The 13,702-nt window shown below is 39.1% G+C and overlaps 1 protein-coding gene across 1 annotated transcript in view; it reads left to right on the plus strand.

The window, feature by feature from the left end:
• LOC119917711 (regulator of G-protein signaling 7-like) overlaps nt 1-13,702 on the plus strand; it is a 47,456-nt gene that overhangs the window by 17,646 nt on the left and 16,108 nt on the right. Inside the window, exon 3 of the mRNA XM_038738121.1 lies at nt 11,681-11,777. Within this exon, the coding sequence (XP_038594049.1) occupies nt 11,681-11,777 (97 nt within the window). The remainder of the gene's footprint in view (nt 1-11,680; nt 11,778-13,702) is intronic.

The raw sequence follows: 13,702 nt of genomic DNA on the forward strand, positions 1-13,702 counted from the left end.
TCTGTCCATCAAACCAGATAACAATACTGTAACTGCTGCTTCTGCTGCTGTGCACAGGAATTCTTTACCAATGTGTTTTTATTATTACACTTCCAGCAAGGAAATTATGGAGAAGATGATGCATTACCAACCAAGTAGTATATTATGAATGGCATATAATGATGTTGGATGTGTAAAGGGAGATTAAGTATTACACAGAAAAATATCTTGATTTCTTCAATTTCCTGCAAAGATAACTTTGGGAAGTGGAAAGAATAATTGATCAAATTCTACCAATTATTAGCAGTACAACACTTGATCTACAGTTCTCTCTTTCACTCAGGCATCAATGTAAACCTTTACTATACTTGATCTTTGTATCCTGTTTTCAATGTGATAACTTACACTGAAATTAGTTTCTAAATAAATTAGAGGCAAGAAGTACATCATGCAGCTGCAGCATCAAGCTCTCTTTATGTCATCAGCACCAGGTTTGAATATTTGTGAGTTTAGGGTTTCACACAATGGCAAGGCTTATTATAATATAATAATATCCATTTTGTGACTACCAGATTGTAACATCTATATTTTATTATTTTTTAAATTTTAATAAAAGAGACTGCATTGCTACTGCAGGATAACAGTAGGAGAGATGAGTTATGGGTTTGAGACTAATGTTGTCAGTATGCTCAAAATGAACAAATTTATATGATGTGTCGTCAAACCACGTCTGAAGACTAAAGTGTATTGTTTTTTAAAACGGTCACACTCAAAGGTTGACGTGAAAAGCCGGCTGTCATATAGAGGGGCGAGATGCATAAAAATTGGGGAGCCTGTCCTCAACAAAAAAACAACCATGTGGGTTGTTTCAGCTACACAAAAATACAACTCATGTTTACGTTTATTGTGGCAGCGACCTCTAGTGGCCAAATGCAAACACGTGTCACGCATTATAAATAGCCAGAAAGATGTACTTTGGTGGTGGGTGGGGTGAAAGGATAGCAAGTTAGCCTCTTTTGACTGGCATTTGGTTCCTGTAAGCAAGATTGATTTGTTTTTTTAATGAAGTTACAGCGGTTTGCGAAACGTATGTAGTAGCAATAGCAACGTTAGCTTCATAGCGTTAGCTAGCTACGTTAGCTAGCTACTAGGGCTGCAGCTAACGATGATTTTAGTATTCGAAGTTTCTATAGATTATTTCAATGATTCATCGATACGTCGTTTAAGAAGTACTGTTGCTTGGTGGCAAACCAGGTTTTGTCAAGAAAACACACGTGAAATGTGAAATGTGAAATGAGCGATCCTGCACACTAAACAGCTGTTTGTTATTATAAAGATGGCAATTATAAAGACAAAAAAAATATGGGTGAAAGGATGGATTAGCACACTCAGGTAGCAGGGATTGTCTGAGCTACAGAGAGAGGGAGGGGAGTTAAAATGTGCAGGTCCCGACACCCAGTTAACTCCTGACTGTGAGGTTACAACTCACGGCCCAAAAAGGAGAACAACAAACGCATGTGTGTACATTTTCAGCTGAGGTCTGCGGCTTACTTTGGCTAGCCTTCAACTCAACAATCAATCATGATTTCAGTTAAATGCTAAAGTTGCTGTTACTCTTACCTTGTCTGTGGTCCGCTGGCAGAACACTGGCTGCTTTTTGTTCGGGTGCCGTCGTGCTGTTGCGGAGGAGACATAAGTTTTGTTTTACGGTGGACGGACGGTAACATTACAGAGTTGTTGTTTTCTTTAGCTTGAAATAATCCCATACTTTGTGCACTTTCTTCTTTGTCCCTCGCCATTTTTTTTTTCATTTTCATGTTGTGTACACAGCGTAAGCGCGATGTGCGACAGTAATAAATGTCCGTGCGAAACACTGTGCTGTAAAATTTAAATGGATTAAACGAAGCATCGATGCAAAGAATTTGTGTCGATGCATTTTATTAATCAATTTAATCTATTTAATCAATGAATCATTTCACCCCTACTAGGTACGTTAGCTAGTTAGCCCCCCGAAGCCCCTTACCCTTACCCTAACCTTCACAGGGGTGTGTGCCTTAACCTAGGTCAGTGATTGTATGCATGTCGACTGGTGAACCCAACAGCTGTACTCATCGCGCTAGCAGATAGGGTTAACCTCCTTTGTGTCGCTGCAGTCTCCACGTTTTTATGTCATGGGATGTTGGTCATGTGATTCCCGAAACTTGGTTAATACGACCTATGTTGTCGTTTATGTTGGAGGACTGAAATTGGGATAACCATGCACACTTTCAGACAGTCGTTTCTTGAAAACATTTATGGTGTTGTGCTTGATTGTGCTCACAAAAAGTGAAAGTCATTGATGAAAGAAGAGAGCTTCAAAGCGGAGTCCAAACCCTCCTTACTTTCTCAACTCTGCACACCTGGAAATTTGCTCTGTGAAGTGGGCATGCTTTTGGTGTTGTTGGTTTCGGAAAGTTACAGAAATTGTAGGATTCATTCCCCCCTAGTTTCCAATGTTGGAAAAGTATGGGGAGAGGGGAACATGCGCTTTATTTGAAGCATACTAACACTTATATGAATCTGATATTCATTTCTGGTACTTAATTTTCAGCTGTGTCTTACACTGCCTCAGGTTAATTTAGGGACACTTTCAGGATATTAAATGTTACTGATTTACGATATGTGTGCAATTCCATTGTCATAGATGTTTCATGTTATTTTCTCCTCCAGAACTGATCAGGCTAAACAGAGTAAATAACCCAAACGAAATAAAGAGCAACACTCAAGCAATGACTCTAAGAGCCTATTTTGTTCCTATATTAAAGGTTTCCTGTGGAGTTATTGATCTCCAGCAGGGCTATATAGCTGTTTGTCCCGGTTTTGTTTATAGTTATGCATGCATATGGGTGATGTGAGACACAGGTCCTGCCAATGGCTCCAAACTTTTCCACTTATATTCAGGTAGTGTTAACACACCATGATGTGCTGCAATGTGCCAATAAAGGCAGGGAAGAAGAAGACTGCTAGCAGGTATATGTGTATGTGAACAAAGCTTAATTTCAAATACTTAGCTCCAGCTTTGCAAACGTTTTATGAGGAAGGAAATGCATTGAAGACATTTAGACCTCATGGACACTGAATGTAAAAAAAACCTTTTATTTGTTTATAAAAAAACCCCACAGGGCCTCTCTAACAGCAGGGATCAATCCCCATTTCAGTTTGATTGAAGTAGATTTGATTTAGTTTAAATCATTCGGGAATTAAATGTAATATTCACAGTATTATCCTTTCAGACAAACAAATAGTGCTTAGAACAAATAAAGATGTCATATTGAAGCACACAGAAAACAACACAACATGCCACCCAGGTAACCTTAAGTCAATAACACCACATGGGGAATCAAAGATATTTTGTACGCCTGCAAACATCAGTCTCACTTTCATCCATTAGCAAATCAGACCAAATCAGATCAAACCATTAAAAGGCTCTCAGTCACACATCGAGAAGCATTTCAAAGCTGAACAGGCTTCATGACATCCATTTGTGATCATCCAAATAAACCAAAATCTGTAGTAAGAAAGCCATCTGTCCTTCACTGTCCATCTTGCGTATGATAATACTGCTGCTGCTACTGCCGTGAGCAAGAGTTTTTTTTATAGTGGCATCAGGTTTTTCTTATCACAGTCCTCCCTTATGGAAATAATGGACAAAGCACCACCAACTGGTACATTATAAAAAAAACATTAATGATATTAGGTGTGAGGAGAAAAGAGCCATCAAGGAGGAATAAGTCTCATCTAAAAATTCATAGATCTTTGCTTGAAAGATAAAGACATGAGCAAATGGCAGAGAAGCATTTTGCCTCCTCGAGTTTCTTTATACTGTACCTTTTAGGATGTGATGTTATTACAAATGACACATACTGAAGAATAAAGACGGGGGAACAAATGTGCAGAGTGATAGAACATCCTGAAATGTGAAACAGTGAAGTGACATCCCAAGAAACAGATGCTCCATTTGACTGATGGCTCAATGGAGCTTTATTGTGTACACAGAGACAGAACCGTATTGATGAATGCAGCCAAAAGCAAGGCTGTTCAAGCACCAAACTGCAGATGTTGTTAAATGGCTAATCACTGGTTTGCAGAATTTGCCTCACAGCATATAGGAAACCTTCAGTTTGGATGGAGTAATTCCCTACACTCAAAGCAGTGTTGTAACCTGGGCATCTGTTCCTCATGTTCTATGATCCCTGCCTGCTGTGAAACGGACAGCTGTCCCTTCTCATTCTCCATTTGAGAGCCTCAGCACACCTATGAGAAGTGAAGGGTTAGATGAATATAGCAAAATGCAGAAGTGACATTGAAAATCCAAAATAGGCAGCCATAAGTATAACAGAAGAAACTTGACAAGGGAAGATAAAATAGGATGGATTATAATCAGGGTAGTTCAAGACCAAGATTATAGGTCAGCAAAGTAAACAGCAAATCTGTTGCCAAGACTAAGAGAAGTTTTTTTTTGTCTCCTTATTTTCTTCCATTACGTATTAAAGTATTTTCCACTATATAACCCTGAATGCTTTTTTAACACACTCTAGTCTGTCTGGATTGTAGGTGAGAGTAGCGCTGAAACAATTAGTCGATTAATTGATTAGTCCACCGACAGGAGATTAAATGCTGGCTTAGTTATAAGTGGGCAGCAGTTTATCTTAGAATAATCAACATATTCGTGGCAAGACAAAAAGCAGACTTCTGTCTTCACTCATACAGCATGTAGGACCTAAAGTTATCCTGAAGCCAACACTTAATCGGATAATGGAATAACAAATAATGGAATAATAGTTATACAACTCTGCTATAGCCCAGGATTATATTGTGGAATTATACCACAAACCATATACAGTGTATCATACAATTTAGTTACATAACATAAATTAAAAAATGAAGGTAAACCATATTTGATGGGAACAAAGGAACAAGAAACTAAAATATCTTTCCTCTATTCCTGTCCCCTATAGACAATATATCTTTCTTTCTCATTCTCTCTATCCTTTACACCCTCTGCCCCCTCCATGCTACCACCACTACCACCTTCTTTCTTTCTCTCTTATGAATGAGCAATGGCGAGCTGCCAAAGATGTCCTTGTGATAGTGGTCACCGACTGTGTTGCTGTGGTAACTCTGAGACTTAAGATTCATGGCATCTATTCAACAACCTTGTCAGCATGAGCTCAATAACTTCTCCCACCTATCCGCAGGGTCATTTTATTTTCAATGCCCAAGTGGTGCAGTGCAGCACAGGTACAAGCTGAAGTGTCTAACTTTGTCTTTAGCTTTAGCTTTGTCTTCATGTTAGTGAACAGTAGCCAGTTAGTCAAACTAATTATTACGTCAGTATGCTGATATTGGTTGGTTGTAGTTGGGTGTTGTCATGGTGTAGGGGTTGGATTTTGAGCGTACTAACTGGAGTAAATTTTTAAATTAAGGAGTGAACATTAGAACTAGGCTTTAAGCAGAAAAATGCCATTTCCTTTTTAAAATTTTACATCCCTTTTATTATCTCTGCATTTTCTCAGTCATAACATCAATTTCTTCTCACTGATGTAAAGACTTAATGCTTTAATGTTCATGCCTATACAGTATTAACATAATCCATAGCAAATATACAATATGTATTGTGGTTCTTCGTATTGATCAATAGGTTTATTTTAGCCTGAATATCATTTACAGCAATATCCTAAATATGTTCTACTTTAGTAACATTACTGATTGACTTGTCTGGCACTATGCAGTGATATATGTGTGTGTGAGGCATACATCATATCTACAACACTGTAATGACATGATTAGTCTTTTACTTTCCCTTTATATATTTAGAATCATTTCAATTTAATAATGAAGAATGATGTGAGGGTTCTTTGTTTTATTATGCAATGGCTGCTTTACATCACTGGAGATGTTTTGCTATTGCTTTACTATATGCGATTGATAAAAGCTCTATCATGCCCATGCAAAGTGCTCTTGTTCTAACAAAGGCTATTACAGAATGCCTTTGGTCAGCATCTCTCCTGCATGTTTGGTAGTAAATGAGCAGTTGCCCTCTACATTCCTGAGTGGGCATTTATGATTCACTTGTTTGTGTATGTTTAATGTCTCTCAATGACTAGAGAGAGAAAATCAGTTGGAGATAAACACTAGTCTGTCCTCAGATATTTAGACCTTATATAAGAAGTGATCATCTAATTAAGGCTGTTTGAAAAGAGGTGTTTGAGTTCATCAAATGCTGAAATTTCTCCTCCTCACCTAAATCTAGGTCACCAACGGAGAGGAACAGCATCACTTGAACATGTCACCATTTATAGAGATACAGGCAGGGAACCTTGTTTATTAAACAGAATAACACCAAGCAAAAATAATATAATAAAAACCATTAAACTGGAAGTGCAATTCTTTGAGAAAATATTAACAGTATTGAGTCATACCCTTATCCCCCAAAGTATGGCATGAAGAACATTGTGTTTTTGGATTTGCTCCATATGCAAGTGCACCAGCCTGTCTAGAAGAGATGTGTGACTCATTTGTGCTTTAATGCAGATGTAGTGTAAACCGTTGAGTGTTTTTGATGTCATACTATTGATCCTATTAAAAGTTATTGACTCTGAATCTTGCGTGCATGTTATCTTTTCTGAGGGCAAAAAAAAATCAAAACATTATGTCTCGAGCTCCATAAGAGGTTCTGCCTCATTCATGGAGCCAAGGGCTGCAGTTCAGAAGGAAATGAGATCAAGCAAGTGCAAAGGCTGTTTTATCTAGTCGAGCTGTCATGCTATGTAGCTGTAGGTTCTATTCAGGCTGCTCTCACATCACCTTCAGCAACCAGACTTGAGCTGGGAGTCACCTATTTTGATGTTGTGCTTTTTTAAATATATTAATCCCCATCTTCTGGGTTCATAAGCTCTCATAATATATGTCTGTGTGTGTGTGTGTATTTCTGCAAATGCTCTGGTTGCAACATGACTGATAATCACTGGGTGCTCAGCGCGCCATGTAATGATGGGAATATCTGTGCTGTCTGTGTGTGTGTGGATGCATATGTTCCTCTGTGAAGTGTGAGTGTTTATTTGTGTGATGCAGAGTTGGGAGGAATATCTGTCCCCCTCATGTAGACACACCTGTCGTCCGATAACACTGTCAAGGTAAAACCATTGTCCCCTTACATCTGATGGAGTGACATTCACCCATCACAGCGCAGGAAACGAGTCCAGGAGAGGGGGCAGAAGAGAGGGAGAGCTTTTAATTTCCTTACCAGTACAGTTTTTGAGGTTTTTACATCTGCACAGACAGAGAGAAACTGGAATGAATTCTAGATGAGTCTCTAAGTGTGTACTAAGAATAACCAAATGTAAATTTCTTTTAATAAATGTATTTGAGAATGAGCTCACCTTCACAGTATGCCAACTAAACAAGTGGATGCTTCTGAGTCATATTTTGATAGTAAGAATCATGTCAAGTTTTGTCTTCATTAAAAATGTACTTTGATGGGTCATTCTGTCTCTAATAAACTCACCTGTCTTAAGGGATTCAATGCATATGTTGGTAAGCACTACAACACTACAGATAAATAGCGTCATTTGTAGGTTGTGCAGTACAATCAACACATTACTGATCTATGGCTTGTATATAGTAGCCCAATGCAAATGTCAAGGTCATAGTAGTTTAGCCCACAAAGGTGCCTCTTGTCACTCAACCCATACAAACTGCAGTCTCTGAACTCTAAGTTCTAAGCTATCAGAAGCAGTTCTCAGAAATATCTAGGCCGTATATCCTCATTTTTGTTTTACATAGTTTACCATTGCAAAAAACAGGTTGGGAGAGACCTAATTTACATGGTACATACTTTAAAATGCTGAACCACGTGTACGCAACCACAGTTTACTTTTCTTATCGCTAAAATAAAAGTGTGTGAACCTGCTCAACACTCCACCATCATCACCAAGGCAGCAAAACAACCTATTTTCCAGCTCTTATCTTTATTGCTGGGGTAACTAATAAAGGTCACTTCCAAATGAGCTATCTCAGGACATACAATAAAATCCTGAAATTTCCTTCGAAAAACACCCCACCTTTCTGATGTGCTCAAGATCCTTTTTAATAACTGACTCTTTTATTGCCTCACTTTTCTTAGTACCAGCCCGTCAAATAAGGGACTTATGGTGCACTTAACATCGGCTAAAAAGATATCTAAGAGGCCAGCATTGATTTAAAAACCCAGTTTGGAATGTGTTTTGCTCCAAATGGTGCTTCAGAACATTCTGATTGCACCCTGAGTGCCCTCGGTGATAGTCTTTGAAGTGCTTGGTGCCGTGTGCTGAAGCTCAGTATGTGCTTATATCCGGAGCTTTTGTTAGTCACTTCATATGTACTGAGTCCTGTGCCATCATTATTCAATGATTCACACTGTGCAGCCAAAACACTCACTCTTATCTGTTAAGAGGCTGCAGAGACGCAGTCAGACAGCTCTAGGTGGGTGGATGGGTGGGGGACAGAAAGAGAGAGAGAGAGACTATTGCTCTCGCTCCCTCTCTCTTGTGGGAAACGACTTTCCTCTCTTCCTCACAACATGAAGCCAGAGAGCATCCTGACTTCAAGAGATTTAGATCCTGAATATTCACGCTGGTGGCATTTTACCATGTGTAGGCGGTGAGGATTTGCAGAGATAGGAGAGAGTGTGTGAAGTATTGATCACTGTTGCTGTTGTCCTTGTTTGCTCCGTGTCGCACAGTGCCAGCTAACTCTCAGAGAAAGACAGTGAGACATAGATACAGAGAGAAGGTTAGCGATATAAGGCACACTTATTCAATGGGGATGAGCTGAACACAATTAGGATTAATTTTGAGACAACAAAAGGAATGAGGCATGCGACACATAAAAGGAGGCCACATGAATACTGGTATTTTTTGTTTTTCTGTGCATCAGTTTTAGATGCTACAGCTGTGGAAGCCTGAATTACATAATAGTACATTAATACGGGGATGTTTTTTTGGTTTGATTTTAGCATGTAGGAGTTTCTTACTGATTTTAAACACGTCTTTATCTTCTGAAACCCACCATCTTGTCTTACTTTATCTAGTGTTGGTTGAGGAACACCAAAGAAAAATCTCACCCTCTGATACTTAAACTGTTAGATGTCATGACATTTTCTGTTGATCAAATATTGTAAGTATCTTTTTTTAATTCTCTCTTTGAAATGTACCCTGTCAACTTGCCTAATTTGGTGAATTCCTACATTTCCCAGAAAGACTATTAACGAAGTAGTGAAAGTCTATGACTGCAGCAGTGTTCCTTATTAAAAATGAAACCCATCTTGTGGCTGGTGTACATTGTTGTCCGTTAAGACTCCTGCTGGTAAAGATGTTGGTATGCCATTGGTGTGACAGTGGTACCAGTAGGGTCTTACTTGGAACAGTCCGTACATCGGTTAAGTGTGGAAATAGGAAAAATCAATAAATAAGCAGAAGCATTTTGTAGAGGTAGACCTACTGACCTGCCTCATGCATTACATCTGTGGGAGAAAGAGATTCACAGAACAGACTGAAATAATTGGGAAATGCGTATTTTTGTTATCAATTCAGGCATTTTTTTGTTTTTCTTTCTCTTGCTGGCCCTTCAATTCTCCTCTGGCAGCTCTTTAGTTACAATATTTGCCTGTGCTCCATCATTGTCAATTAGGCTCCAGTGACTAACTGGGATGATATTTAGCTCTAGGGTATTTGACTAGCTACAAGCTTTCATTATAGCATTATGCTACAGTACTAGCTCATGAACTGCCTAACCCAAGTAGTCACATATTTACATCACAACTGCTCCTGTCTCAACAGTATGGCCACAGAAATTCATTTTCGACCACACAAAACCTTCACTTGTACGGAATACAATTGGCTGCATTTAAATTGCGTTACTTTTCCCAGATGAGTTCCACTGATACGTCATGTGTGTGTCATATGAAGATGGAGAGGAAAGAAAATTGAGGGGGATGATCCATGAAGTCAGACCTATGAGAACAACGTAGCACTTCAGTGCAGTGCACAGCCACAACATACAGACATCACACACTAAGTTACAGTTGGTTATACTGTATGTTAGGTGTAATCAGATCAAAAGGAAACATTTTAAACCAAAAAGACTATTTTAAACACCAAAACATTTACACAACACAGTGCTATGCCAGCTAGCTAGCTAGCTAGCTAGAGGTTCATGTGTTTTCTTGGAATAGCTCTTTCCTCTGACCCACCTAGCCGTCATGTGTTGTTCTCCAGGGATCTGGCTCGAGTTCCCTGTTATTTTCACTTTACGTGTTGTCTTTGGGGCATATTATTTTGAAAAAAATAACATAACTTTCATGCAAAAGCAAGTCAGCTAATCATTCTACTCAAATCCAGTGAAAATGGAAACTTTGTACTATAGTATGTCTATTGGATGCATAGTGATGGATGTCATAGCTAAATGAAGTAGAAGTAGAAACTATTATTTCCATCAGTGTGTTCCAAATAAATATTGGCAGTTTGTCCAATTGTCAAGTATACCACCTGTAATTTGGGTATACTTTTTGATTCTCTTTTTATAGAATGTAGTTGTCTAGTTAAGGAACACAGATAAAATTAAGTCTTTTTATGACCTGGGAAATGTGTTATTGCTGTTTTTACATCATGGCTAGAATACTCTGTACTAGACTCCAAAAAAACCCAGAAAATTATGAAAAACAACTTTATTGCCTCTTAGAATTGATTTTAAGATTTTTGCACCAATCATAAGAGTATGAGTGTTTCAATTTGCGGTGACAGAATCACTGAAGCTGAAAAAACAGGAAATTGACCATCCCCAAAGAATACCTCTTAGTACAGAAAATCCTTTACAGGTGGAGGGACATAAAGTAACACATTCTTTGTGTGTGTTTGTTAATGTGTGCCTGTTTGTGTAGTTGCTAGGCTGCTGAAAACGTTTTACACTGAGGGAGGAATTTGGGGGTATTTCTTGGCATTCAATCCAACTGGCTTATCGGGGCCATGCTCTACTCTCTGCTTTGCTCCCTTCTGTGTGTTCTTGGAAATGTGGCTGCCTTGTGTTGCCCTGGCAGGCCCTTGAAATAACTCCCAGAACATTTCTGTCTCTGTGATGTGTGAAGATGTTTGTGTGTTTGCGTGTGTGCATGTCTGTGTCTATTTGCCTGTGCATGTCATTCTTCAGTGTAGCTTCTGGTTCAAAGTCAACGCTGAACACAAACATTTGTGTCTTCAATTTTTTTTTTAAGTGACATTGTACATTTTCTTCTCAGCTCAAAGTTCTGATGTGTGACTGTTTCGAGACACAAATATACCGTGATTGATCGTGACAAGAAACTTCATTGCTGTACTTCCAAAATTCAATAGCTGTTGCAGAATTCAATAAGTGCAGCTTACTGGCGTTTTCTTGTGACAAATGACATGAGAGGCAGAAATCTAACAGCAGTGATTGCTAGTCACCAACTGCCTCGCCTCACACTCTCTGTCCCCTAGAGACATTGGCTGAACCACACAGGAACCTGTTTGTATCTGTTTGCCTCTTTCTGTCTTGCTCACACACAGCCTCTACTTACTAAAGCAAGTTCATGAAAAGTACTTACTCTCTCTCATGCTCGTTCTCCCCCCTCTCTCCTCTTCTCTGCCACTGTCCCTGTGTTGTCCAGATGGAGGAAGTAATAGCACGTATGCAGGATGAGAAAAATGGCATCCCAATCCGAACAGTGAAAAGTTTTCTAACCAAGATCCCAAGTGTTTTTTCAGGTAAGGCTTTTATCTCTCTGCTCTGTTCTGTTGCTCTCTCCTCTCCTCCCACCCACTAAGAACCCGACTAGTACTCTGTTCTTGCCAAACAAAGCACTGAAAGTATTCAGAGAGTTGTCCATTTTGCATTTCAGACCAGCAGTGCCAGAATGTCAAGGGGATTATATTGGATTTTCGGGCAGTGCAACCTGATATATAAGAATCCATGCTGGCGTGATACTCCAATACACTACATTCAAAAGCTGAGAGGAGTGAGGCCATCATAACTGCACATGAAGATGAAATAAACAACGCACTTTATACTGTAATATAAACTTACAGCATGACAGTATCAAATTAATAGCCTGTGTCAGCGAATAACAGTTTGAGCTTTACAAAGCATAATCTATTCTGCAGATACAGATCAATTTTGGTCTCAAAATTCTGATAAAATATTAAGGATTTATCTACTGACTTAATACCTTAATGTATTTTTTTCTGACATCTGGCCAAGCAACATCAGCTCAGATGCATTTCTGTTCTCTTTTTGTTGGATAGTACACAATCAATACAGCTTGCGAACAGCTACACTGGCTACGTCTGTAGGAACATGACAGAATTGCAACAGATGACTTGTATTTGTAGCTGTTTTGCACCTACCCTACATATAGTACATACCTATACCTAACTACAGTATCATGTTTACCCTACACATGGATCCACATGTCTAAAAACTACATCATAATCATAAGTATTACAATCTGTTTTTAAACAAAATGTACAAGTGTACAGAGTTTAATGTTCAGACTGCTTCATGCTACAACACTACTCCCCTTGCAGTTTCTAAGACTGCAGCAAGGACAGTCCCTCTGTAGTTTCCCCTCTGTGAACTCTGCGACTTGTGTTCATTGAAACACTTGGCCACGCTGTAAGCACAGTCAGGGACATAACACAGGTTGCTGCGGTGTGTTTTTCCTCTGCACCACTTAGACCCTCAAATTTTTTTATAAAATACATTAATTTCTTCACTTGCCAATATATTCACCTGTTATAATAACAGCACTTGTTCTCAAAATACTGTATTGCTGACAGGACTGGTGTACCTAGATCCCATTTTTTTCTTTAACTGTTGAGTTATAAAATTGTATTTTTGGTATCTTAAAGAGGTGGTATTATGCTTTTTGCCATTTTCGCTCTCTTTTTTGAGCTGTATATCTTTTTTGTGCATGTAACAGGTTTGCAAAGTGAAAAAGCCCAAAGTCCAGCCCAAAGGGAGTTCCCATCTCCCATAGAAAACTCTGCTCTGAACTGCTTGAAAACAGCTTGTCCAGCCGTTTCCCAAAATGCGCTCGCCAAGTGGCTAGTCCGACACGCCCTAAAAATACTGAGCTGCAGCACACACCTCTCCTCTCCCTTCCAAACACTAGCTACCCTCCAGTCAGTTAATGGACATAAAGTTGTTACTGTGATGTAGAGACAGAACTCAGTTATAACTTTATGGATGAAAGATACTTTTGTTACAGATTAATAACTCACCACTTTGAAACTCTTGCTCCAGTCCATGTTGCTAAGCTGGTAAGGGGATATATAGCTGAACCGAAGGCTTCTCACTGACCCGCCCTTCTCTGTTTCTGATTGGTTAGTAGTCCTTAATTAGGAACTGTGCACGAGTCACTCCCAACAAAGATCATGTAGAGGCAAGATGTATCACTCCGTAGCTAAAACGAGCCTTCAACACAGGGTGAAAAGAGGAGCTGCGCCTCTGTTGGTGTATGAAATTGAACCATGTAAACCTGTTCTGGTACAACCCCTAAATAAGATTCTGAACCTGAAAATGAGCAGAATACCACCTCTTTAAATGTTGAAACATTTCTAATCACACAGCACGAGTGCAGTCGATATTGAATAGCAGCTATATACAGCTGTATTCTAACATTAACTTAGCT

The sequence above is a fragment of the Micropterus salmoides genome, unplaced genomic scaffold (assembly GCF_014851395.1).
Source record: "Micropterus salmoides isolate LMB-PRFRI ecotype aquatic unplaced genomic scaffold, ASM1485139v1 Ms_hic_scaffold_22, whole genome shotgun sequence".
Lineage (NCBI taxonomy): Eukaryota > Metazoa > Chordata > Actinopteri > Centrarchiformes > Centrarchidae > Micropterus > Micropterus salmoides.